Genomic DNA, 26,852 nt, shown 5'->3' with positions numbered 1-26,852 from the left:
CAGCCTCTTTGGCTCTTGGTGGACTTTGCTCCAAATGGGGACAAACACAAAGGCGTCATGAGACATGTTGTCATATTTTCCTTCTTCTGAGAACCTCTCTATGACAGGTGACCTCAGGTTGTTATAAAGCATCCTTTTAGTTGTTGGATTCCACTGTTTTACAACTCTAACCTCAATTTGTTGCTTGTAACTGTCAGTAATAGGTAATGATCCTTGCTATACCACTATCGAGCTTACTAAGATTTGCTAATTGTGGAATTCTGGGTCTTGGCAATAATACTCCACAATGTATAGATGAGAGGCATTTAGATAATTAAAGGCTGAATGTCTTTTTAGAGAAAACTTCAAAGTTAATTCTTTATATTTAGAGTTAATGGTATCATTGTTACAGAATTACGAAAGTTGTTTAGCAATATATTTTTCTAAAAAGTATATTCTGTTTCTGTAGACTCTTGTTTATTTTGCCTCCCCTACCCCATTACTGAAATTAGGAAGCTATTTGGTTCTTGTACGTGTACCTGCAATTTCAATTACTTCACAGCAACTAAAATGGAATATAAATGAAGTTTAACAGCTGCTTTTCTTTCTATTGACCAAATCAAGAAACTATTTAACTAAATTAGAAGGCTTTGGTGATTTGGTCCACCCATTGAACTCCTCATTTTCTTTAGACTGGTGTTAAAAATTGGTGTGTGAAGAGAACAGTGTTACACTGGAAAAGTATACTGCACATGATGTTAGAGCTTTTGCTATTGCTTACGATAGTGACGGTTCATTACTACCAGTTTTATCCACCCTGTCTTACTGCAGCTCAGGTTGAAGCTTGTCAGCAATGCCATTCCCAAGGGCCATCCCTACCCCTAGGCCAGGCATATCTGATGTACGCAGCCTTCTGCCAGAAGGAAATAAATGGAAGCTCAGGAAAATAAGAAAGTGTGTATTTGCTTCTGCATCTTGAATTGAAAATTATTTCTGTTATTTCCTATAAGCAGGAAAAGAAAGAGGAGTTTCTTGCAGCCTTGGGGAAATCTATTTTGGAGTAGGCCTGTTAAAAGGTTTTCAGCAGCAAGTCTTGCTAGAGCCTGCAGCGGCGATAGCCATGAGTCATGTCACAGCTGCTTGAGCTACCAAACATCCCACCTGCCACCCCGAAAAGAAGGGCTAAATTATCTGCTCTTCAAAGGGGAAGAAACCAGTTTTGAGATTATGGTACGAACTTGGCTAATACCTCCTTATCTACTAACAGATAGCTAATTGATTGATTCGGAAATAAAGGTAGGAGGGCGGCAGCGTTTTGGAGCAGCGTGCCTGCGGGATGGCAAGGCTTCCACGAGATGGTGCTCCAGCCCGGGCGATTGAGCAAACAAGCCGCGACTATGGGATTTGTTGGCTAGTTCTGCATCTTATTTTCTAAAGCCCTTTTTATTAAGCAAGGTATCTGTAGGGATAACAGTGAGTTGTTTATCAACATATGCTCTGGCCAGTTTTGTGGATGACTTTGTTATATTTCTCCCACTTATCCTTTGGAGATGCTCCACCGATTGTCATTACTTGTTCCCTGGGGTGCTATCTTTCGGTGAATCTCCTGATTCTCTCATTTGCCCCCATGCTAACATGGGAATGGTTGGTGTAGTTTTAAGAGTGAGTGTACTAGAAATGCCTATTAAAGTCCAGATTTTACAGATCCTTGGAAACAGGTAGGGCAGTTTCATTTTTGTTACAGGCCAAATTCTAGAAGTGGGCGAAGCAGAACCGCTTTTTCCTGAGTCCTAGGCTGTTTTAAAGAAAAGATGTGCTTTAGGGTCTGGATGACACTCATTAATACTCATTTGAAGATTTGTCTGTAGGTTTGGCTGGAAATGAGATTGGGATATCGGTCCTTTGGCAGTGTATTCTGGTAGCAGCTCTGCCTTTTTGCTTTTGAAATATCTGACCTTGCAGGACAGTTTTGGAAGTGCTGTGGGGTCCCGTGCTGTGGGGACCCTTTGTAGGGAGCAGTGCTACAAGTTAATGTGTTCCCTTGCACTACTGAGGAAATAATGGCAGGGTGATTTTCTGAGAGATTGTCAACACAAAGTCGTGTGATCTGGCTCACAGCAATGACAGCCAGGGATTAAGCTAGCAAAATAGATACATACATGACTAGACTTCTGTTGTGTTCGTGACGTAGATCAGGTCAAAAAAAGGGCCTGGTACTGCTAGCGCAAGGGAGAAGGTAAAACAGCAAACTTGGACATGGGAGGACAGCAAGGGAGTATGGAGAGACAGGGTTTTTTTCACTTTTGGGAATAGGGATTAGAACTGCTTTGCTTCCTTGTGTGATGCTGTATTAAGCTGGATGTCTAGCATCCTTTCAAGTTAATGGCGGCAGGGAGACTTACAATTAAAGTGCTCAGAATTATCCTTCAAAGGATCTATGGCCTATATAGCTAACTTGCATATTTGTTTTCCAGATTAAATGTCTAGAGTTAGGAAGGGTGAATAGTGTCTTCAGCCATATAAAATGAAAAGGACCTTCTAAAAAATCTAATTTAAATTTATAACTCATTTTCTAAGCATTTGACTTTTTTTTTTCTCTCAAAAGGTAAAATGGACTATTGGTAGACATTGAGAAATTATGCGGAAAATATTCCATATAGCCTTAATTCCGCATGCCCACCTTTGGTCTGGTACATACGAGGAGGACACTTTTTTTTTTTTTTTTAATGAAACTGTAAAGCAATTACCTTGCTAGGTGACTAGGTCAATGCAGGACTAAACAATGGTTGGTTACAACAGAATGGAACTGCAGTGCATTACTGTGATTTCAGTGGAGTTTTTCCTTCATTTTGAATTGTCAAAAGAATCTGATTCTGAATGAAGGTCTTTGTATGTAGGTTTGTATCCTTAGCTGGGCCAAGACTAGCTTGCTGATGGGTAGCTTAGTTGCCATCTAAGACTGCTTTGGCAACTTAATAGAGAAGGGAATTTTTGATTACTTGAAGCCTTTTAATTTAGGTCCTCAAATTCCTTATCAATGTTTATCTTTTCATTTTTCTAAAAAAAAAAGAACAGGGATAATCTGATTTTTATTACAGAAGATCTTTATGAATTAATCTACCAAATGCTCAGAGGAATGTTAAGGAGCAACCAAAAAGTATCTTGTAAGAGTTTGTGAGCTGAATTCTACTAAACTCTTGCAAGTATAGCTATGGAACCGGTGTGTAAGAGAAGAGGAGGACAGTAGAAAGCACTGTGAACTTACGCTTCCTTGTGTTATGCCAAAATCTTTTTTAGACCTGTAGAAGGTCAATACTTGTTTTGCCTTCCACATCTGCTGCCTACAGCTCAACCTGTTGGAAAGCAGTCTGAAGAAAGCTGCTGCTGTGGGGGCACAAACTGGAGTGCTGCCTTGGGACTTCCTCTCTCTGCCCCCATGTGAAAGGGAAGTTGCTCCCTGCTTTGCTATCCTACTCTGCGTAAAGTCTGTTTATCTGTTTGGAAAAGATTAGATTCTTCTACTAAAAAGCAAAACTATTACATTTCACCAATATAATAATTTAAAAAAGTTATGTTCCTGTAATGCAACTTAGGTTAGTGAGCTGTTGAGAAACTGCTAGTATTTCACTTATCTCGGTACAGGGTTGTTTGAGTTCTTGTTCAGTGGTCTTTTGAACAAGATTCGTTTGATTAGATGGTTCCATGTTCTTTGCATCATTTGAGTATCTCCACAACTTTCTTAAGAAACATTTAATATTACATAAGTTAACATTTTCTTACAGTATGAAATGTATTCATGATAGGTGATTGCTATTTTTCATTCACAGCAGTCATGATTAGCTGCTCTGACATTAAGGGGATTTATTATATTGTTTTTGTAGACTTGATGCTGCTCACAAAATGTTAATGATGACTGTTAATATCAAGGGACAGAGCAGATACGGTTTCGTGTTTGCTAATAACTACAAACGGTATCCATAATACTTTGTCTTCTGTTTGAGTAGCTGCACTGTGAAAGTACTGGTAAGATTCATAAATATAGTAAGTAGATGATATGTGCACTCACAGGTAGTCATCAAGAAAAAAAAAGTGGAAATTGTTGTTTCATTGAGATTGGTTGTTTTTAAGTAGTTGGTAAGTTGCATTAGAGCAAAGAATTGAACAGTTCCCTAATGGCAAAAAGAAAACACAACCTTTTTTGAAGTTGGTAAAGGTTATCAGACCAGTTATTCATCTGTAGCTTCCACTTCATCCTCTTGGAGGTGGGGAGCGCATGAATGACATTTGTTAGGAAACAGAGTATGTGACTAATAAGGAAAAATGTGGTTTATGTGGGGTGGTGCTTTGGGTGGAGTGGAGGAGGGTTTCAAAGGAAAACAGGCTGCCACAGCTGGCACTCTTTGCCACTAGTTTGCATATTCCCATATCAAAATGCTCTACAAAATTCTTTCCTGCAGAGTTTAACCTCTCTTCAGGGGCAGTTATGCTGTGGTAAAGAACCAGCATGTAAGACATAAGATAATTAGGTGTTCTAGGGTCTAGGACTAAAAATACAGCTGCTCACCAGCCATGATTTCAAGCTGAGAGAGAATGGCTGCAGGAGTGGTGATGACACAGTGTCTGCTCAGGCTGGGGGGGGGTGGGTGTCTCTCTTGTCGTTTAAACAGCCCAGGCAACAGCATAGAGAGCTACTGAAATCAGTGAGTTCGTGTTGCTGCAAGGATTTCTTCACCATCTCTTTGAAGGATGTAATCCACAGTTTACAGGTATAGGCAGCTGAGATGAAAAGTTATCTATACATGCAGATTCATCATTTTTATCCAGTGTGCATTTCCAACAGTGATTTCTGTATTAAAATGACTGAAAAAATAAAACAGTAAAGTCAGATATGTTTGTTATTTTTGTCTTGTAAATCAGGTACTCTTTCTGTATGGTAAGTATCCTCATCTGGGGTCAGATCCTAAATGTCTTTCATAGTTGACCCCTGACACAGTAGTATATTTGGATAACTATACAGGTATTAAAATAAAAACTCCTGTGTCTTTCTATTTCTTTGCCAACTTAACTAGCCATGATTACATCTGATTCTTACTATACTGTGTATCTCTGTGGGTGTGAGTATGCAGAGCAACACATGTCCTCTTATCTTTTTTGGGAAAGAAAATGTATGAACTACCTGAAAAGACAAAAAGATTTACATAGTAGGAAGTCTGTGTGGAAGTAGGAAGAGCATGAATTTAATAAGCCATGGAGATTTTTCCTAGTAAGTAATTAAAAATTATTCTTGTTTTTGAAAGAAAAGGCATAGGTCATGTAATGTCATGCTTTTATTTGGGGGGGGTGTGTGTTGTACAAATACTTAATCTGCTGGATGGCACAGGTCTTTGCTGGGTCAGTATTCTAAAATTTTTCATCCAAATATGTATGCTTCTCTTTAATAAATACCCTATTTGTTTATAACAGACCTTGTAATGTGGTTAAAAAGTACTTATTTGTTCATTTGCATAATTGTATATTAATCTTTTAGAAAAGCTGTAAGGAATCATTAATTTTTATTGCTGGATTTTTTTCCCCAATAATGAAGCTTACCACAATACAGGCTACTGATTCTCCTCTGTTTCGTGTTCATTGTAGAAAAGACAGAGCTATTTTTAACATTTACACAGTCTAAATAGATGATTCTTCATTCTGTGTGGTTTGGGGCTGAATCTGTAGAGCCTTTCATAATCATACCCTTTTTTTCTTTTTTTTTTTAATGGTTTGTTTGAATTTGATCACTGTAGCTGATTCCATGCATTGATAATGAAGGCTTGGGTTGCCTGTTTCTCAGCATAAATTCACCTCAGACTTCTACTTTGACAGTGCTCTGTTTCGGTACGCATGAAGATACAGAACTGAAATTGCTTTGCTTTCTTTACAAATGACTCAGAGTGTGCTTGTCCTTCCCTAAAATGTTGCCAGCGTGTGAAGGATTTTCAATGAGCAATGCAATAAGCCGGCATCTGGGAAGGTTTGAGACAGCACTGGTATAACAGCGTACTGTCACACAGATGATCAGGGCTGAAGCCAAGTCTCTGTAGCACCGTAGATCATATTGGTCACATACTGGAAGTTTTGTTTATGTAACTTGGTTGCTGTTTAAGCTGCTTCAGTAGTGTTGCCATAATGTGGAGTGGGCTTCCCAGTAGAGGTGAGCATGATTTTTTTTTTATTATTAAACTTCACTGAATTGCTTTGTGATATGATATTAAGAGTGGATGCTTATATTTTTGGCATTATTTCTGTGTGCATGTCAGTTGTGTTTTAGTTACTCAGTGGAAAGGGTAAGAAAAATGGCAAGGCATACAATGCATATATTTCTTCTCTTATTTCAGTATTAAAAGTAACTCTAAATATGTGGCAAGCTCCTTTTCCTTGCTTGCTGTTTGCAGAGGGCATCTTTCCAGTAGGTGACTTCCTATGCATTTTAAATGTTTTTGGAACATGTCAGTGATGCTGTATTACTGTTACAGAAAGAAGCTAATTAGCAGTGTGACTAAATACCTCTTACCAGAGCTTGCTTTCTGGCTTGTTAAATTTCAAATTATAGTTATAATGATATGTAAACACAAAAGCTGTCGAATTCTCCAGATAAACTAAGAAAGTAAAGAATGAAATAAATTGTATACTGGATTTAACAACTTGCGTATGTCTGTCATTGTTAATATTAAAAGTTATGATCTGTCATGCCCAGGGTAGCTTCCAGTAATTCATTTGCACTGACAACTTGCTTTGAGATGGGTATAAAATTACTGGCGCTTCTCCCTAACCAGTTAAATTTGAGGTTCAGTGCAGTAAGTTTTATTTAAGGGAACAGATAGTGTGCTAAAGGTAGCCTGTGAAGTTCTAGTAGTAAATCTTTAAGCTTGAAAGAAGGATTATCGTAAGCTAAACAGACTTTGTACCAATGTGTTAAAAAAAGAGAGTTTTTTACTGAGAATTTCACCTATAGCAGAATACAAAAAATTAGTTTAACTGAGTTACTTATTAAGTATTGCTGTTCTGCTAATACATTTAGTTTGTGGTAAGACCTGCTATGATTTTTTGCTGATAGCAATTTTCTCAATAAAAAAAGGAAAAATGCTGAAAAACATTTATTAAAATGGATTTCTTGCTTGCTATAGAAATGTCTATGCTTACTATGTAAAGCCTGATGTGGTGTGGTGGTTTTTTTTTTTCCTTACGAGGAACTAGGACAGCTCATGCGTTTTCCTGCTAAATATATTTATGAGGCAGCTGTTTTATAGCTTTCAGCTCTAAAGTTATAGATAAGTGTGTATTTGTTTGACAGAAGATTCGAGAATTTCCATTTACTGCCAGTACATGTAAAGCTTGGCTAAGCAGACTGCATCAGGAGCACACACCATTTGTATTAGCCAATCTGTCTTTGCAAGTCCCAGGGCCACTATCTTGCTAGAAGCCACTGTGTGCTTTTGAAAGCATGAAATTAGTTTTATACTGAGCACATGGTTTCTCATTTAGCAGTTCTTTTTATGGTAATGGTCAATTTATGGTTCAGTGCCAGAATTTTGGTGTTCTGTCAAAGCTGATAGCTTCTGCTAAGGTGTTCTTTGGAGATAAAAACAAACAAACCCCAAAACAACACCTCTCACCCAAAAAAACCCTCAACACAAATCCATCTCGTGGTGGGGATCCTAGGGAGACCCTAATGAAGGAAAAGTCTCCACAGTTAGCTAAATTACTCACAGTTCTGATAGCATTTTTGAGTTATTTTGTTGCAGTCTTTCAGATAACGTTTGTAAGCATACATTTGTAGTTCATGACATAAAATTATTAAATTGATTGTCACCTTCTTAAACTTCATACAGAGTTTTGTAATTACTTTGCAATAAGCTTTCTTTCATGACATGGAAAATTACTGATTTGCTCTGTGTGCTTATTTAATGGTCAAGGACAAAATACACTTGAAAAATGTGTATGAAGCACCCTAAACATTCAGGAGAGATGCTTTTTAGAAAGTGATTTTAGAACAGGTTACAAACTTTGCTCTTTCTTTGGAAATCTATAGAAGTCAAAAAATGTCGTTAGTAAATACCTTTGTAAAACCTCCTTTAATATATGTAATTCATAAATTGATGAGCCAATTTTTTACCCATCTTTCATTCTTGGAAGAGGACATTCTAACTGCCAGATTGCTAACTGTTCCCTCACTAGCAGCTGTCCTTAGTGAAAGATTACAGTGGTTAACATTGTGCATTGTTAGGCTTCGCTTGAGTTACTTTGTCCAGTTTATGGTAATTTCTCTTGTTTACTAGGTAATTTTAAATTGTATTGCTTTTAATAGAGGTCTCCATAATTCTGACTTGATCCTGCAGTAAGCATTTTTTTGTGATACAATATTTGCTTCTTTGCTCTGTTCTGTCTGCAAGGGGCAAAATTTGAAATTGCTTTTTGTGTGGAAGATGTGGTGGGCTTTAGAAGTGGTCGTGTTTCTTCTCTCAAGTGCTGAGGAGAGATCCTGATCAGTTGCTGATAAGTCTTCCTGTGAAAGAAGCAGCTGGAGGCCATAGCTTCCAAAGGCTTACTTAAGAAATAAACTTAAGATGGTGTACTGATTTTTTTTTTTTATTATTTCATCATCATGGAGGTGGAAGAGAAGTAGAAGCTATGGAGAATACTGCCCTATGACAAAGATACTTGGAAGGCACAGCATCACTTCAATAAAGGTCCTTTCTCAAAGCCGTGTTGGTTGGATCATCCTGTAGTCAAGAAATACATACAGACTGACAGCTTGGGTTTTTTTACAGCTTTAAAAAAAAAATTGCTGTCTTTTTAGGATTTTTGAATAAACTTACTTGCTATTCTTCAGCATGTGTTTAAAGGCTACCAGGCAGAAAATAGTCGTGAACATTCTGAAAACCATGTGTGACATGTCACTACTATGACATAAAACTTGTTTTATTTCTTTAAGTGCTTGAGATAGAATGCTTTTCCTTGTCCTTTTATTCTTTTTGGGATTCTTTTATCTGTGCTTTTTTATCACTATGAATACAAGCTTGTCACATTTCAAGCTGGCTAGTTCTTTGTTCCAACACATTGTTGTTTGTAAGGTGCTTTCAGCTTCAAAAATCTTGCATCCTCTTCCAAGTGTCTTTATTGCTGCATATTTCCCCTACTGCCATTTCACACTGGTAGGTAAAGTGAGAAGGAAGAGCTGGTGTGCTCGTTACACTGGACAAAACTACTTGGCTTCCTAGTAGGGAGCTTTACTGTTTCAAGAGCCATTACTATATCAGATTGCCAGTTATCACATGGCACCATAATTTTAATTTCTTCTCCTTTAGAAGACATCAGTGTTAACATATGGTGATCTTTTGCAGCTTGAGAATGTTGAGGGGATAGCGGTTTCACCACTGCAAGGTTACTTACAAGGAGATTCTGGAGGAGAAGAGGATACTGTAAGGTAAAGGGAATAAAGACTGAGGAAGTGGTATGGGACTGTAAGCAATTCCATGTTGATCACTTGACTTTGGGACTCAAGTCTAGCCAAGCTCTTCATGGAAATCTTGAATTTGCCTTTTTCAGAGGAGCAGAGTAAACTCAGAACTGTAGATCACTGTGGCAAGCCCTGTTGAAGACCTACTGCTGAAGCTGGAGTTTATATATGTTTTTCCCTGTCTATAGGCTAAAAAGCCAGAGATGTTCTGGAGTTCTCACCCAGAACGTTCAGCCAAGAAACTGTGTCTTTTTTCATATGGTTTCTGTTCTGTTGGATTCTGAGCAGTGCTCATAACATCTCTTTGAAGGGAAAATGAACTGAGTAACTTCCCTCTTTCACAGATGCGTTTTGTTCCTGTAAGAATATTTTAATTTTTTTTTTAAGTGAGGAAAGCAGGGTACTTTTTTGATCTGTACAGGTGTAAGGATGGTGCTTTTGTATTGACACCAGCAGCTAGGGCAGATAAGGCTAAATTCCTTAGCCTTTGGTAGGTCCAAGACCTACCCTGAAAAAGTTTTTTTGTCTGTGGCTGAGCAGTGCAGATCTCTGGAGGAGATGAGGAAGTATTGTATTTCTCTCACTGTAGTACTTCTCAGAATATTACAGCTTCTTTAAGGACTGAGATTTTCAAATTCATGTAGTGTGTTATAGGAGCTACCTGAGGGAAGGGATATGACTGTGAAAGCTCAGTGGGCAAAACTTTTCCTGGTAGGCAACTTGTGAAAGTGTCAGATTTTTGACTGGGCAAGAATTTGTGGTATGATTCATTTGGTGATACCACTTGTTGGTATATGCATATATGCGTTTGCTCTGGATGGTGTTTGAGATCTGTCCTTAGATTACTTGTGTTCAGGTGATTAAAGGATGTTTCCAGGTCTAGGGACTGCTGAGGTTATTGTGGTGTGTCCTTTTCTGGATTTGTTGTCTCTCTCTCTTTTTTTTTTTTTTTTTTGTTAACTGCTCACTTGAGTGATGTTTATTCTTATACTGAGCTAGAAGAAGAGACAGAGAGAGCAGGTCTCTAGTGTGCTTGTTTCCCTTTTGCTCTCTTCAAGTGTTCTGTAATGACATAATTAGAAGTCAGAACATACTGCCTGGAAGTTTGTGGCTTCCATCCAGGGGTCTCCATTTTCTTTATTTAGGATACTTCATAGTAGGTGGAACAGAGAGAGGAAGAGGTGGGAAGAAGTCTATGAAAGACGTTCTTAAAATTGTGTGTCTTTCTGCTCAAACTGGATTCAAAATTTACACATGCTATCTCTTCTCTCTCAGCCTAGGGTGTTCGCAATGATGACATCCTGAAAAGTTTTGTTTCATAATAGGTAGAATGGAATAATAGTTCTGGGACTGAGCATTTAAATGTGGACAGAAAAGGAGGCTTTTTTTTTTTTTTTTTTTTTTTTTAATCAGCAGAATGCACTTAAATGAAACATGGAGGAAATAAAGAGGTGTGGAAGATTTCTAGGCTTTGGAGTGGCACATCTGGATAAAGAGTCATAGAAATCACTTCATCAAGAAAAAGCAGACTAGTTGGCAACAACTGGAGATTATTGTTAGGAATTGAAATCAGTGTATTGTGGCCAGCTTTGTTAGCGGTACCATTGAAGCCTGATATGTATCTAGTAAGGTTTTGGATAGTAAAAATCCATCCTCTATTAAATAATCATTGTAGCAACCTTTTAAGGAAACATAAATAGCACTTGGTAACTGTGTACCCAGGTTACTTCTGAAAACAAGATTCAAACTTTTCAGTCACTTTGGCTGGTGAGCAGGGCACAGATTTCAGAAAAACCAAAGCTGGAACACCAGGAGCTTATTTTCTGGGGATTAAATAAACATGAAAACATCCTTAGTTGTTTTTGTAGACATAATTATAAAGAATGCTTATATGGAAGCGGTGTTATACCAGATTTTTTAAAATAAATCTTGACAGAGACAAGGAAGAATCTGGCAGAGAAAAATAAAAATGTTGTTGTTCCTTCATTTTGTTTGTTATTTGCAAACACTTGTTCATTTCAATAATTTATTCTCTCTAAGAAGTATTTCTCCTTAGAGGGAAAAATATTTTTTTTCTTTTTTTCTTTTGTCTGTCCTCAAAACTAACAAGTTGGATGACTTTGTTTTAGAGATTACTTCAGATGACCTTTGCTGGAAAAAAAAAAATATTTGAGTTGACATTGTTACCTTAACTGTATACTAGACTTCTACTCTGGGACTTGTGGTTACTGCATGGTAGCTATGCTGCTGGAATCTTTCTGTAGATAATATTTTTCAACTGGACAATCAATTAAGCTTAAAATCCAAATCAATAAAGTAATAATTTACCTGCAGCTAATGAATGAAGCCTGTAATCTGCTTATGCTTTGTAAGAAAATATCCATGATAATCTGAGTGACAAAGGTATTTACTTAAATAATTTATACATTCCCAAAATTCAGAAGATTTTTGTCGTATATAGTGTTTGGTACTTAAAATGTCTTGTATTGTTACCAACAATTATTCAGTTGAGGCAGAAACAGCCTGGTTTTGATAAGTGTATCAGGATACCCACTAGCAAAGAAGTCTTAAAAATGAGAAAAATATACCTTATGGAAAGATTACTTTGAAATATGTATCCAAACTATGTCAGCTGAAAGGGTTTTTTTTTGTAATTAATAATTTCATAGGTGATCTACAATGTACAGCTACATCATTGTAATTTTATATTTATAAACGGATTTGTAAACATTTGTCAGATAGTTGGAAAAGCTTTTAGCCAAAACTATCATGTTGTTCACAACATTAATTCATTGATCCAGCCCAAGTTTACTGGAATCTTCTGAGAGATGTGATACAACAGAACGAGCTGTTGCAGGAATGGATAAAAACTGCTGGGGATTTCCATGGTCTGAAAGTGCTTTGCAACCTAAATACATAGCTACTTCTGCTGTCTGTCATACACATGCTCACTTGTTGGAAAGATGTTAATAGGATTGGTGGTGAAGAGGGAGAGATTTGGGTTAGAGCTTAAGTATGATGTACTGATCAACTCCAGAAGTAAATCAAAATAAGAAGGAAGGAATTTGTGAGAGCAGGAGGTGCTGCTGCATCCTGATGTTTGAAATGAAGCAGCAATGTGGCTGGAGTCAGGGTGTCCCAGAATTTTGAAGGGTCAGCTACCCTCATGAGTGCTATATCTGAGACTTCAGTGATGAGTAATCATGCACCTATGCTTAAATATTTGTGTGAGTGTTCACAGGTTGTGGGTATGGTTCATGAATAGGAGTTTGAATTGCAGCAGAGTTGCAGCTTCTGGCAGTTGAAAATTCAGTCTTAGAAAAGGTTACATTAAACCAGGATGAAAAGTAATACATGATATTTTGGGGGATAGGCCTAAAGAAATACTACTTGAGGAGATGCAGGCTGGATTTTGATTATTTGTTGTTGTTCTGTTTTTCACTTTCTGGCTGCTAGTCTGATGAGTTCCCTTATTTTCCTCCTGCAGAAAGTGAAGCTAATGCTAGGTGTGCAGTGGTGCAGTACTCTGCCCTAGAAGGTGGGGGGTGATGAAGCATCCCAGGTTTTGCACCCATCAGTTCTGCTTGTGAACTGGAAGTGAAGTTGATCACAGCTGAAGAAGCAAAGGTCTAGTCAGTGTGAATCCTGCGGTGTATTTTGGGGCTTTGCTTTGGTTTTTAATTACAAATATTTTTTAAAATCCAGGAAACCTTCTGGTGGAGTAAATTTGTTTTGAGGAAGTGCACACTTCTTCAGAAGAATAATTCCGAAGAAATACAGAAACATTATAATTTTTTAAAGGATTTTGTATTGCTTAGTATTTTTAGAGCAAGAGTCTAGTATATGAATAAATAGTGTACTTCACCTTTTTAGAAACACAATTAAATATACCAGTGTTTTGTATCATCAGAAGTCAATTTTATGCATAATAGGCATGTTATTAAATAAAACAAAATTCAAAAGGTTAAAAATAGCTTTAGAAATAATACTTACATGAGATGATTTAATTTTCATCAGTGTTTCAAGTAAACTTCCAGCCACTTTTACTGAAGCCTTTTTTGAAGAGAAGCTTTGTTGAGTTCTTTCATTATTGACGTAGGTCTCCGTGAGTGGTGGTCTTGTATATGAAATAAGTATATTTGAAGGGCTGTTAATTTACTGAATACCAAGCACTGAAATCTATCTATTTGAAATTGAAGTTAAAGATTTCAGTTGCATTTAATGTCAAGACTCCAATGGCAAAAGGAATCAGCAGGTTTTAGTGGATAATGATCCTGTCAATTACACATTATTGCATCGGATATCTACCCTGGCAAAGACAGGCCAAGTTTGCAGTCATAATGTGCTTATTTTTTATTGAAATTCTTGGGAGGTGATGGAATGACAGACATATACTTTCTGTCTTCGACTATATGCAGTTATTTTTCCATCTTTTTATAGTTCTGCTTCAGAAATATTTGTTATGATTATCCAGACGTGAAGTCAATGGATGAATTGGGCAAATAAAGCTATCTATACTTTTAAAGTATTTCTACTTTGTACTGCTTTCCTCATTTGAGAACCTGGGATTGCTCTGATAGATAGCGAGCACACCTTGGCTGCTTCAAGTCTCCCCTTTGCAAGTTGATGCAATGCATCAAAGTTACTTTAACTGCTTTAAATAGCTAAGATAAGAATCCTAATCACAGAAATTGTCATGCATTAATTGAATAACCGTGGAGTGGGGAGCAGGAATGTGTTCTTTCTGCTGGCTGCCGATTAGCAGGCTGTTAGACTGCTTGGAGTCCCATCCATCCTGTACAAGGGGTTATCATTCTCTGAACTGACAGCTGTGCACTACGCAGAAGGGAGCTGATCCAGCCCCTCTGAAAGAGGATGTGCCTCATTTGTTCCAACAGTGATTCCTCTGTAGCAAAAGCACACTGCTGGAAAAATATTAGGAGTTTAGAAAGACTGGATGAGGTTCCCATGTACAAGATAGGGAGCATGCATGAAGTCTGGCTGACTTTTATTCTGCCTTGAGTGGTCAAAACCATGTAGCTAGAAATTATATATCCTAAAATGAGTCAAAACAGCAGCTTTTAGTAGGTAGTTGAGTGGTGATAATCTGTAGGAAACTGATTTGCTACTGTAAATATGCTACCTATTCTGAAATTGAAATAATTGAAATCCTTTTACTAACTGTATTATTTTCTAGGGCATCTATTGCACGAACGTGGTGTTTATTGCCTACCTTTAATAGAGTTCTGGGGTCAGTAAAAACTGTACTGCAAACTCCAGGTTTCAGGTGGTAATGTAGTTGTTAGAGCAGCAACCAGTACAGTGCAGACATGCAGCAGAGGACACTTTGAGGAACCACAATCTAGTAGAAACAGTTTTGGTTTTGTTTTCCTCCTTTGATCTTGTTGCTGAATATTAGTGGAACATGACTAAATTGTCGTGGTATGGAGCATTTGGCTGCCAGAGTGAAGTGAAGTCTGAAGGGACATCTATCAATTAACTGAAAATAATGAGAAAATTCTTCTTGGTACAGTATCAAAGCTAACTTGTTACCAAGAAATTTGGAAGTCAACACATTTGTAAGCCATGTATGGTCTAGTCTGACTCTTCTGGTATAAACAAAATCAGATTCATTGCATCCACTGGGGCTCACAGACTCTGAGGACCAAACGAATCACCAAGCCTGATCTCCTGTACAATACCAGACAAAAGAATCTCAAGCATTAATTCCTTCAGTAGAAGAAATTGCTTTCACTATCATGCCAGTGCTTGCTGTTAAGTCCAATAAATCTGCAATTGAACTAGAACACATTATTTAGAGTCACATCCAAGTTCAATTGAAGGACTTCAGGATGTGATGAATTTACTTGTTACACTGTTCAATTGTTTAAATAAACCTTTACCTTTGCAGTTAAGAACTGCATCTTACTACCAGTGTGGATTTTCTAATTGTGAGCCAGAAGGTGCCTTTTCTTCCCCACTATTAAAGAACCCCTGTTATTACGTAACATTCTCCTTTTAAAATGGCATGGAGGCTTGATTTAAAGTCCAGCACTGTTTGTACTGAGTGTGCAATTACAAACACAGCTCGTGTAACATCTGAAAGGAGTATGTATTACTTTTTTTCTTTTAATAACATGGTTCACATCAGTGGTCTCAGTGACTCTCCGATGAATCATAACGACAACTTTGCCTCCACAATAATGGACTGTTGGGTCCTGGTTTTTAAAGTCTGGGCAATATACTCGTAACAGTAACAAATGCTCTTTCAGCCAGAATGGAGTTCATAAAGCTCTCTTTCTTAGCATCAAGTTAGGAGCATGATACCAACACTTCTCAGAATTTTTCTGGACTTTTGCTGTCTTTTCCTCTCCTTCAGTTAATTTTCAGCTGGCAGGATCAAGCTTTTCTCAGTGCACACTTGTGAAAGGACAGTAGTTTTCCAGGTCAAATCCCTTGCTTATGGTATAGACTGCTTGTTTTGCTCTTCTGTAGAGATTGGCCTCTGTATGTTCGTATGTTAAATACTGAAAGGCAGCTGTGGAGCAGCTCTATGTCCCCTTCTTGATACCATCCAGGCAGGATGTGCAGTGACCTTTGTCATCCAATTTTACCAATGGTTTCTCTTTCCTCTTTTTTTTTCTTTTTTCCCAAATATGTGAAGCTTAATATCAGTGGGGGGGTTGGGGTAGTGTAGTTTGAGTTCCTTTATATGACGTGTGCTTATCATTTCACCTCATTTTCTTGGTATTAATTTCAAAAACATTTATCCAAAGCATACCTTCAGTGAAGATGCAGAGAACAGGGAATAGAGAATCTTCCTTCCTTATTTCCTAACCAGCTTGTAAATACATTGCATATACAATGTACCTGACACGTGTTTTCCTATGGTCTTACCTGAAGTTTTGGAACTAAAAGTATCTGTAATCTAACCATGTAAATAATGTTGTTGACTGTCTTTTTTGGTACACTGGTACTAATACTAAACAGGCATGCCCATTAGCCGTTGTCTTTTTTGCCACTTCATTGGAATTGTTTAGAGACATTATACAGTGTTATATTCAGACTATTATCTTTGAGACGTCTTTAACTCCTTTGAACTCCTTTGGAGCATGTTCCCTGCACCCACATCCACCTATATACAAAGACTTTTCTGTAGTTTGTGGAAGCACAGTGTAAGCATACAGATTTATTTGGATGACTAATTTCTTCCTGTTTTACTTAAGGTAAAATGCTTGCAGTTTAATTGCACAAAACTATCTTGACAAGATGATGTTGTTAGCAGGCTTGCTCTTAAGCCTGTGACTGTAATACATAATACTAATCTTTCTAATACCTTGTGAGCTAGTGTTCAGGATTTCTGATTCCAAAGTGTGCTGCCAGAAGATGGCTGCTTTTTCCTGATACCAACTTTCTCCCACAGAAGTGGGAGTGAAAAAGCTCCGTGAATTTAAGTATTGCTCGGAATTTATTTCTGCAGTTTCTGTATTGCTTGCAAACTTGACCTTTACCTAAGCTTTTCTCACTTCTGCGTCAGGGTGACCTCAGATTCATATGTGTACCTGTGTTCAGGATTTTGAAAGTGCTGTCTGTTAATAGATCCAAAAATATGTTAAAATTTTGTATTTTAAGAACTGAAAATCACAGCATGGTTTGAATTAAAAAGGAAGTTATTTTGTAGCAATATCTAAAGCGGAAACACTAAAACAGAAGTAGAGTTCTGCTCTTGGGCACATCATTGAATGTCTGGGAAGGTTGGTCACTCCCTCTACTTTTCCTCCTACTGAAATTAAGTACTTACCCCAGGTTGATTACTTTTTATTCCTGAAGCATTGTCCTACATTCTTGTGATCTAAATTGAAATTTTATGTAATCACATGGTAGTATTTTCTCTCCTTCTCTTAAATTTTTCTTTTAGTGTCAGAGTTTATAATTGAATTTTCTCTACAGTGAAGTAAAAATATGGTGTGCTTTCCTGTGACTTACGTTACTTTAGCTGCAGAATTAACTAAGTTCAAAAGTTGTAAAGTTCTTTGGAGTTTTTTGTTTTTTTTAATAAACGTTCAGGCTTTTTTTTTTTTTTTAATGACAACCCTAATGTTGCCTGTTCTACTTCATGTTTCAGCTCTGAGAGTATCTGGTTATTTTGAAATATAGTTTTGGAAGTTGCTAGTAACTGCTGAACAAAAAGGCTTATTTTTTTGGTAAATAAAACATTTATATAATGTGAGAAGTTGGAAGGAAAATATTTGCATCTAAGGTAGTGAGCTTGGCTTAGTTCCTCTAAAATGACAACACATAGAAGTGTTTTTCCTCTTTGTCATCCATCAGCCACATGTACATATGAGGCTTCTGATCTTTGGCTTAAACTGCAGTTAAGTTTTCATTATAGATGTGCCACCTACTGAAGCAAAAGGCCCATCAGCAAATATTTATTAATGTTATCTTCTCCCAGACACATTTGCATAGTAATTTCTTGCTAGATTCCTGTGCTTCTGGTTGTCAAATCTACACTGCTTCTTGTCAGCCTCACCATAGGGTATGAAAATGGTAATAAGAATTGGAGAGGATGTGGAGCACGGAGGCTTAATAAAATGTCTTTAAAAAAAAAAAGAAAAAATAATTGATATAATGAATTATAATGAAAAATACCTGCCTTCCAATGAATGACCGATAAGGAAACCTTACATACATGGGTACTCTGTGTGTGTGTGGGGGGGTATGTAATTGTTCAATATAGCCTTGTAGCAAAAAGAAACTTTAAACAAGATTTTTAGATTACTATGTATGTTTTTTTGTTCTTCAAATGAATCTTCAGCCTTGTCTTGGCATAGAACTGGTCATGATCATCTTTAGTAATGAGAGGCATTTTGCTCAGAGCTTGTTGTCTTTTATGTTATAGTGATTAACTGGATGTTTATTTGTATTGCAAGCATGTCTCAAGATCCACAGTTTTATTATGCTGCACTTGTACAGAATTATGGGAAAGACTTATCCCCAAAATTTTAAAATCTGCCTTGAAACATAATGCATGAAGAAAATAGAGTAAATAGGAAGAAAAGAATAATTTAGAAACAGTTGTTTGGCTGAAGTCAAGTGATTTTCTTGATGTTTCTCATGAAAGTGAATGTTTGTTTTGGCAACACTTCATTATATCATAGTAGAAAAATGGGTATATGTATGAACAAGAACAAGCAAACAGCTTCCTGAAGAATAATCTGGTTTGCTGCCCATTAAATATGTGTCTTCCTGTAGAGCAGCCCTTTGGCTTGGGCAGGGTTCCTTTTCTTTCTTTTTTTTTTTCTTTTTTAATGGGCTAAACACAATATAGCTGATATGTCAATGAGACATACAAGTTGCTAGTTTCTTTCCACGCCTTGCAAGTAAAATTCACTTTTGAAAAGGAAGAATGAATCAGTGAACCACTCTCAGAAAACGAGTTCTAACAGGCAGTCAAGAATGAGATGGGAAGAGGTCAGAATCTCCGAACTCCCTGTCTCAGGTTGTGATGTATGTTGCACATGCCCAGGATTTCAGCAACCCGGTTCCAGGTCCTTAATGTTAAATGCAGAGTGTCCACATTTTATGCTTACTAAATCTTAAACCTCTGTTATATTTCAGTACAAATATAAATATGCAGTTGCATAAATTTGGAGTTTTTTAACATGGATTTGTAGGCTGCTCACCATAATCAGTGTCTTTGTACAGTGCCTGTTCATTCTTTTCATCTTCAAACGCTGTTAAACTATTTTTTGATCTGGGGATGTTGGGATGGTGTTAAACATTTGGTCCGTGTATCATAGATAAATAGAATGTAAGTATCTAAGAGAGACTGTGAAGGAAGTTGGAATGACCACTGATAGGGCTACACGGTACATCTGGGATGGCACAGTAATTGGAAGGATCTAGTAGCAGGATGTTTTCCTTCAAGTTTGGCACCTATTTCTCCATCCTTAGGGGGAAGTTGAATTTCTTAGTCATAGGTATTTATTGCATTAATTCTCTTTTCAGTTGTTTATTTGATAATTGAATGGCCAATTTCATATTGCTAGGTGCAGGAAATTTAGCTTTGTTAAGGTGTTTTCTGATGTGTGCAACTGAACCATTTCCAAAACATTCATTTATTAAAATATATTTTCTTGGCTTTATGCATTTCAAATTTGTGACCACAAGCTTGCACATTAAATTTTCCAGTGCTACGTGAAGAAAAGACATGTTGAAAGGCCCAGTGAATTAATGGCATTAATTGATTTGGAGGTCCTTAAATGAAAGGTTTTACAGAAATACACTGATTCTGTTTTTTATTTTCCCATTACAGAACTGTCTGTCTTTGTCTTAAGCCACTTCCTTGGAGAGACTAAGCTTTAGGGTTTTTTCCTTCTCATGACTCACCTGGTTTTATGTTGAGTAGTCCTGCTTATGGAAAATGTAAATTACTTGTATTCCTTTAGTAGGCAACTGAGTGCAGTCTTCTACAGTTTTGTGAAACAGGCCAGGGTATATGTCTGGCTTCACTCCAGGTAGTGAGCTCTTGAAGTGAACTGCGGCAGTGCTTCAGGAAACATGCTGCTTCAGGAACAGGGCTTACGTTTCCATTGGCTGGAAAAGTAGGAACATCAGCTGGAGTCATTAATATCATTGTCTTTAGGAGTGCCTGTAGCTGATCTGCCCACTTTCCCAGAATGGAACGCTAAAGCCGGTAAATAAGGCAATAAAATATTTCACAGGTAATAAATCTCATACACCAAAAGAAAACAAGATCTAAGCAGTTCTAAGAACAACATGGTTCTTTCAAATGTTGGGAGATTGAGGCGTATAGAAAGGGCATGGATAAAGGAAAATTCTATTTTTATAGGAGGCGGTAAAGCTTCTATCACAGGAAACTTCTGAAATGCTTTTAAACATTTCAATAATGAAGAAACCAGAAAAGGGAAGTAAGTCCTAAGCAATGGCTGAAAGTACGTGAATGTAACTCAAGGAAATACCTGAGTGTAAGAACATATCCCAAGGAGATATTTGAAATAAGCTGAGTACACTATTACAGAACTGAAAAATAAAAAAATCAAGTTCTACATGCAGTTTTATGGGCATGTGGAACTGATTCAAGGCCTATTTCTTCATAGCTGGACTTTCAAGGATAAAGAAATGACCTAATCTATTATTAAAACTGTTGTTCAAAGCATGATTTGATTTTTCAGAATGATTTAGTTATTAGTCTTTTTATCTAAAGGGTTAAATCACCAGTGTTTCCATTTATAGTCTTTTATAGTGTTATATAGGCTCGTATGTAGTATATGCACATGTAGAATTAAAAAATAACTAAAGATAATTCCAGAATAGAAAACTGAGGCAGGCGGAGAAGTGCTATACTGGTCATCTAAGCAATGATAGATGATTTCATTGAATTGCAATTAATTTAGTTGTGTGCATTCATAACGAGAACGCATAAATTATTTGGTTCCCATTTCAATTTATTTCCTATTATTCCTAAGCAGAGGAAATGTGGTTGCGAATATGTGGAACTCGGGACTACAGAATCTGGCAAGAAAGGAAAAGACATGCTAGATGAAGTCACTGAGTGATAGGCAATACCTGGATGTCTTTCATAAACTATTAAGGCATCTTAATTACATCTGTTTAAAAATCTGGCAAACTTTCTGTAACATTAACCTAAACTACTAAAAATAAATCTTTCTGGAGGAATACCTGGCAGTGTTTTGAAAGTCAAAAGTCTGGGTCCTTGACTACCTCAAATAATGATGCTTTTCTAAGATAACCTCAAAATAAGGCGTTTTTCTCCCAATAGTATGTTGTAACCATAAATAAAACTACAAATTTGTTTTGCTGCCAATCAAGAAGAATTGTTTGATGGTTACTTTTCCATTGTAGATGTATAAGCTAAGCAAGTGTGCATAAAAGTATATTTTCTGTTCATGGTGTTATATGCTCCGTATCACTGTCATACCAAATGCCCTTAGAATAAGAGACATTTTGAGCATTTTTTTGTGCAGTTCCTCCTTCCTATGTACAGGAGGAAACTGCAAGGAAGGTTTTATGAAGTAAATGTGTAAAGGATATGATATATTTTAGCGTGTGTTGAGTGTGGGGGCTTTAGGTATAACAAATATGAGTGTGTCTGTCTGTGTTCTGGTTGAGGTGTTTTTTGTTTTTGCAGGCTAGTAACCTTTATGGCCCCCATCAACTACTGAAGTCACTTCCACTTTTGTCAATTGAGAATGATGACTTGGCTGTGGTCATCAGCATCTTGGAGGAGGTTCAGACTTATATGTGCCATTAGGAAAACTCATTCCAGATAGTACTCCTTGTGAACAAAGATGGCTTCAGCTGAGGGAGTGGATATTGCCGAGCTTTTTTGTGGTGCCTTCATACTCTGAAGGATTAAGATGTTGCTTAGCTGCATTTATAAAGGCAGTGACTGCCTCCCTTGTTCAGTATGTTAAATAAAGGCTTTTCTGCAACTCTTCAAGTGCACAAGATTGCAGAGCTTCTCTCCTTATGTGAAATGATCTGTGTCCAGATAACTCTGTGTTTTCCATGTTGCCAAATAAAACCTGTGTATCTGTCCACTGCTGTAAATCAAACCTTTTATTATTTTTTTGAATAGGTATTTGAACAGTCTGCATAGTTCACAAAACCAATAATGCTTGGTTTTTTTCTTTTCTCTTTTCCAAATGTGGCAGTTAAGCACCATATTGCTGAAAATAGAAGCTAGGTAGGCTGACTTGCATCCATGGCAGGTGCTGCTGCCTATTCCTCAAATGCTTTTTCTGGCATGTCATTAAGCTTAGCCCACCAGTGGCTGTTTAAGGATGTGCACACGATTAGCATGCTGTGGCAGCACTGCTGGTATTTAGTCCGTTTATAGTAAGTGCTGCCATTCTGAGTTTATTAAAGATGAGCTGCTCTTTTTGCATAGCTTGTTTGTATTTTGAACGTGTCCTCTATAGTGGCCTCCAGCTATTCACTGTCCCTCAATTATCTTCTCAACTTAGCAACGGATCAAAGGAGAATTACCACTTGCAAAATTAGATCTGTGATAAAATGTTCCAACGTAGCTGCGATCAAGTTGCCACTTCATGAAACCCAAGCTGAATCACTCCACGTGTCTCATACAAAAGTATTATGCATGGCTAAGCTTTTACACAAGGACAAACGTTAGATTATGCTGACTGCCATCATTAATTAGTTTCTAAATTCTGTGTCTCTAGGGTGGAGTTGCAATGAGTCCCACATCTAGAATTCTGTATTTCAGCCTCTGAGATTTCAGAGAGGTTTGTAAAATTGTCTGTTGCCAAGCTGTTTTCTACTGAGCACACATCTGGGAAGGTTTCTGTGGCTCACTTGTTTTATCCAGTAGGAGCCTTGAAACATTTCCACTCCAGAAATGTGTTCCTGATTTCCCCGTTCAAGGTGGTAGTGTACAAAGAATTGAGTTGAAGAGCATGAAACTTCTGCCTTTAGCCAGGTTGGACTGTCTTCAAACACATGTGGAAAACATTAAGCTATCTTAGTGTATGTATATTAAACTGGCAGTAACCTGTATAATGCAAAATTACATATTATGGTTGAATTAGGTCCTGATTTTTGAGGCAATAGCTATATTAATTTGTTATAGAATACGGTTACTACTAGTATGACCATCTTATCAGTGATAAAGGTGATACCACAGGGCACATTGGCTTAGAATCTCTGTTTAAAATCCCTGTATTTCTTGCATAATAGTATAAGCCTCTATTAACTTGTTAACTTGCAATGTACTTTTTTTTTTTTTCTAAAAAATGTACTTCATTGAAAACCTTTTGAAGATTGCTGTCAGCAATATGGATATTAAAATTAACAAGGCCAGGAAAACCAAAGGTGAACTTGTATGATAGTTCATCCTATGTGTAACAGCTTAATGGTTAAACAAAACAGCATGCATTTGGGTTTCAGCAAGGACTTAATCTGGCAAGGTGTTGAGTTTGCAATCCAACAGAGTACTTCAGAACTTAATTTTTAAGTTGTCTTGAAGATTTGTGATGAAAAATGGGTTTCTCTTCAGTGACTCAAAGGCAGTAAACCCAGTGCAATGTCTGTACTGTGGAGCTTCACCACTGGTGCCAGGTAGCACTGGGAATGTACATCAGAGCGAGGTCAAACACTGAAGCAAGTTATGTGAGCAAAATGTGGTACTCCAACTTTTATCGACATATTCTCACTAAGATGTGGAAAACTTGGTGTGTGCAATGTGTCATACTTGTAGACTGCTTGAAATTGGTGTAACTTTGTTCAGGTTATAGCACCCACATCAGTCAGCTAATTCTCTTGATTTGTGAGCATTTTTATGTGTTTATTGCCTTGATAGGCTACATAGGTGTTTTTTAAGTAAGCCTTTGACATGCGGTATTATTGAAACATGCTGCCATCAATAACTATGAAGATGAGTTGATATGGTCAAGCTCTACACAGGTGATGGAAAATGAATGATTTCTAACATGTTTCTAGATTCTGTCTGTTTTCATTTGCCAAAACTGCTTAAATAAATGAAGGCTAAAGTAGTCCATTGCATTTATTCAGTATCATAGAAGATTTTGGATTTTTAATACTTAGTAAACCTTGACTTATATTAGTGTGTCTAAATGTATTGGCAGCACTACTCAAATTCAGTCTAAAACTTCTCTCCTCTTTAGTTAGTTACAAGTTTTGAGATTAGGTGATAAAATCTAGAAGTTTTACCACCTAATTGGCTTACAAATCTAAAGGTTTATTTATCCTAGCTGTATCTGGTCTTATTGCATTGAAAAATTAAAAAAAAAAATTCAAAAAAAGAACAGAACTTCAGTGCTGAAGTTTGCATTGCATGTTTAAATAACGTGTTATATCTACTCTGAATTGATGTGAATTAAGTATGTATCGTTGCTGCGTGCTTTTTTCATAGTCATGCCTATGCAAAGATACACCAAAATCTGCATAATGTGAGAAATTGTATTTGCACACATCCTAGAATATTTCCTAATAATCCTCTTTTCTCAATATAATTCACATTTTTTAAAAGTATACATTTCTTAGAGTAACAGCTCTTTTTCCCCCCTCTGCCTTTGAATCCTTACAATACCAGCTGCACCTTTTTTGGGGGGATTTGATGTAGTTGATGAACATTTGCAGGCTTTATGATTGTGGTAATGAAATTTAATTCATTACTTCCATAAGATTTATGTAGTCAGTTAATATACAGCTGATTGGAATTACATAGCATTTAGAAAACTTCTTTGCTGTTATTCCTAAAAAAATTTATACTGCATTAATCTAGATTAACTGAAGGGGAGCTGAAAGGTTATGTATAGTACTAATTTACTTAATTATCTGTGTTTGAGGTACAAGTAGTAATAGGATATTTCCATTGATTTACCATATTTATAACTCTTAAGACTAAGAGTTCCAGATATCATAGGTTTGTCATTTTTCCCAGCCAGCATGTGTAATGCATGCCCATCTTTCTTAATCAGAACAAAGAGCTGAATTAATTCCATAATTATTTATAAAATAAACTTTGAAAACACAATATTTTTATGCTATTTCATTGCTGTTCAAATAGTGGGGGATAGTTCCCCTTGCAGTTGTTGCTGTTGAAAATCAGTTTCTTCCTGGATAAACATGAATGTTGCTTTTATCACATTATGAGCATTCCTGTATAACTAAAATGTGAATTTATTCATATGCATTAAGCTAGTTTTCATTTGAATTTCCAAAGAATATTAGTATACTGTGTAGCATGTTTTCTGAATTCTTTTACAAGCACTTAAGTAAATTTGATTAAGCAGGCACTCCATTATGACAGGTTATGTGCTATTGAAAGGATGGGAGAAATCTTGAAAGTAAAGAAATTTAAAGAGACATTTGCACATCTGACTGTATCTGTTAAGTTTCCCACATTTTTTTCCCCGCATTCTTACTTTTGGTGTCTTATGTTCATAGTAGTAGTAACCTCAGTATCCTGGTAAAAATATTGTGTGTCCATTTTGCGTTTTGGCAGTCAGGGTAGCTTCCCAGTGGTAGAGCGCACAAGACCGTACTGGTTTTACAGGGTGCTTTAAAACCAGGCTCAGGGAGTGTGGGATCACAGACAGTGGGAAGGAACATGGTTACAGGCCAAAATAAAGATTATGTAGAAAATATGTAATATTTCTGCAGCCCAGATATGTAGTGCTGTTGCTTTTTCACAAACTGTACAGTATAAATAGGTTAAATACTAATCCCCTCAGAAACTACCTGCCTAGCTACCAGGGGGTGATATTCCTTAAAATAGTCCATTAAAAGGTGTATGGTGGCAAACAAGGTGACCATTAGACAGAAGTTTCCGGTGTCGGGGTGGCGTAAGGAGTGATCTGCTTGTGAGAAACGAATGAGTTGATGCTTGTGTTAGTGATGGAAAGATTGGTGATGGTGATAGACTGCTTTGCAAAGGGCCTTCAGCATGTAAACATAAGCTATGCTAGTGCTTATCATCGTCTGATGAGAGCTGTCCCACCACTAGCTCATGCACGCCAGTTTTGGTGGCGCCTGGCATCCAAGCCCCTCCTTCAGTCTGTGCTGTAAGTTTGTTCAGGACAGGTTACCGTTGCCTGCATTTCAAGAGAATCCACTTTGTGCGCTTCTGGTTAATGAATTAACATCAAACTTAATGTAGACTTTCATTCTGGCTGAATGTCCAGATGCTGTCTTCCATTATTTGAGCTTTATTTTCCCATTCTCTTCAGCAAGCTGTGCATTGCCCAGGCTTGACTGGGATGTTGTGTATACTGAACAAGGCCGTACAGCAGTGCAGTCCCACCAGATGCAAGAAATGGTGCTATAGTCAAAACCAGAACACTGACACCTTGCAAAGCAAACCATAAGTTAAACTGCAACCAGGGTAAATATTTGATTAAAAAGGAACCAGTGTGGAGACGTATGTGCTGTAGAGACTTATTAGCCATATCTGAAAAGAGCCCAGAAGGACAACCCTATTGATTTTATTCTTATCTTGACGACCTTGTAGTTTGAGTTAATGGTTTCTAAACTTGACTGAAGAACTTGCAGGACAGTCCTTTTTGTCTCTAGTCAAGGAGAAAGGAAAGTAATGTAGAGCTGAAAAACAGACTCTTAGGATTTTATTCAACCTAAATCTTTAATGTGTATGTTAATTTGCATGGCTGCAAAACCAACAAGAACATTGTATTCATATAATCTAGACAAGACTGACATGTAGTTCATCTGTGTTAAATTATATATTTCACTTAATAATCTGGAAGTCATTTGGAACTGCAGTAGGCATACTTACTCTTACCTAATAGAAACTCTTGATGAAGCTACATTTTGAGGAGAAGGGGAAAAAGAA

General features: G+C 37.1%; 1 protein-coding gene across 4 annotated transcripts in view; it reads left to right on the top strand.

Annotated features, from left to right (window-relative positions):
- Positions 1-26,852, top strand: part of ZNF385B (zinc finger protein 385B) — a 168,577-nt gene that overhangs the window by 35,673 nt on the left and 106,052 nt on the right. The window contains exons 1-2 of one of the 4 annotated variants that reach the window (XM_040603333.1): positions 5,677-6,169; positions 9,360-9,442. The exons of 1 other annotated variant lie outside the window; for it this stretch is intronic. Coding sequence is in view for 1 of the 3 variants with exons in the window: in XM_040603332.1 (XP_040459266.1) it covers positions 6,145-6,169 (25 nt within the window). In the remaining 2 variants the exon portion in view is untranslated. Of the gene's footprint in view, positions 1-5,280; positions 5,371-5,676; positions 6,170-9,359; positions 9,443-26,852 lie in introns of those variants that run through there. 2 more of the 4 variants (XM_040603336.1, XM_040603332.1) reach the window with 2 other exon arrangements.

This window comes from Falco naumanni, chromosome 8 (assembly GCF_017639655.2).
Source record: "Falco naumanni isolate bFalNau1 chromosome 8, bFalNau1.pat, whole genome shotgun sequence".
Lineage (NCBI taxonomy): Eukaryota > Metazoa > Chordata > Aves > Falconiformes > Falconidae > Falco > Falco naumanni.
Note: the sequence above shows the minus strand (reverse complement) of the source record. Positions and strands in the feature narration are given on the sequence as shown.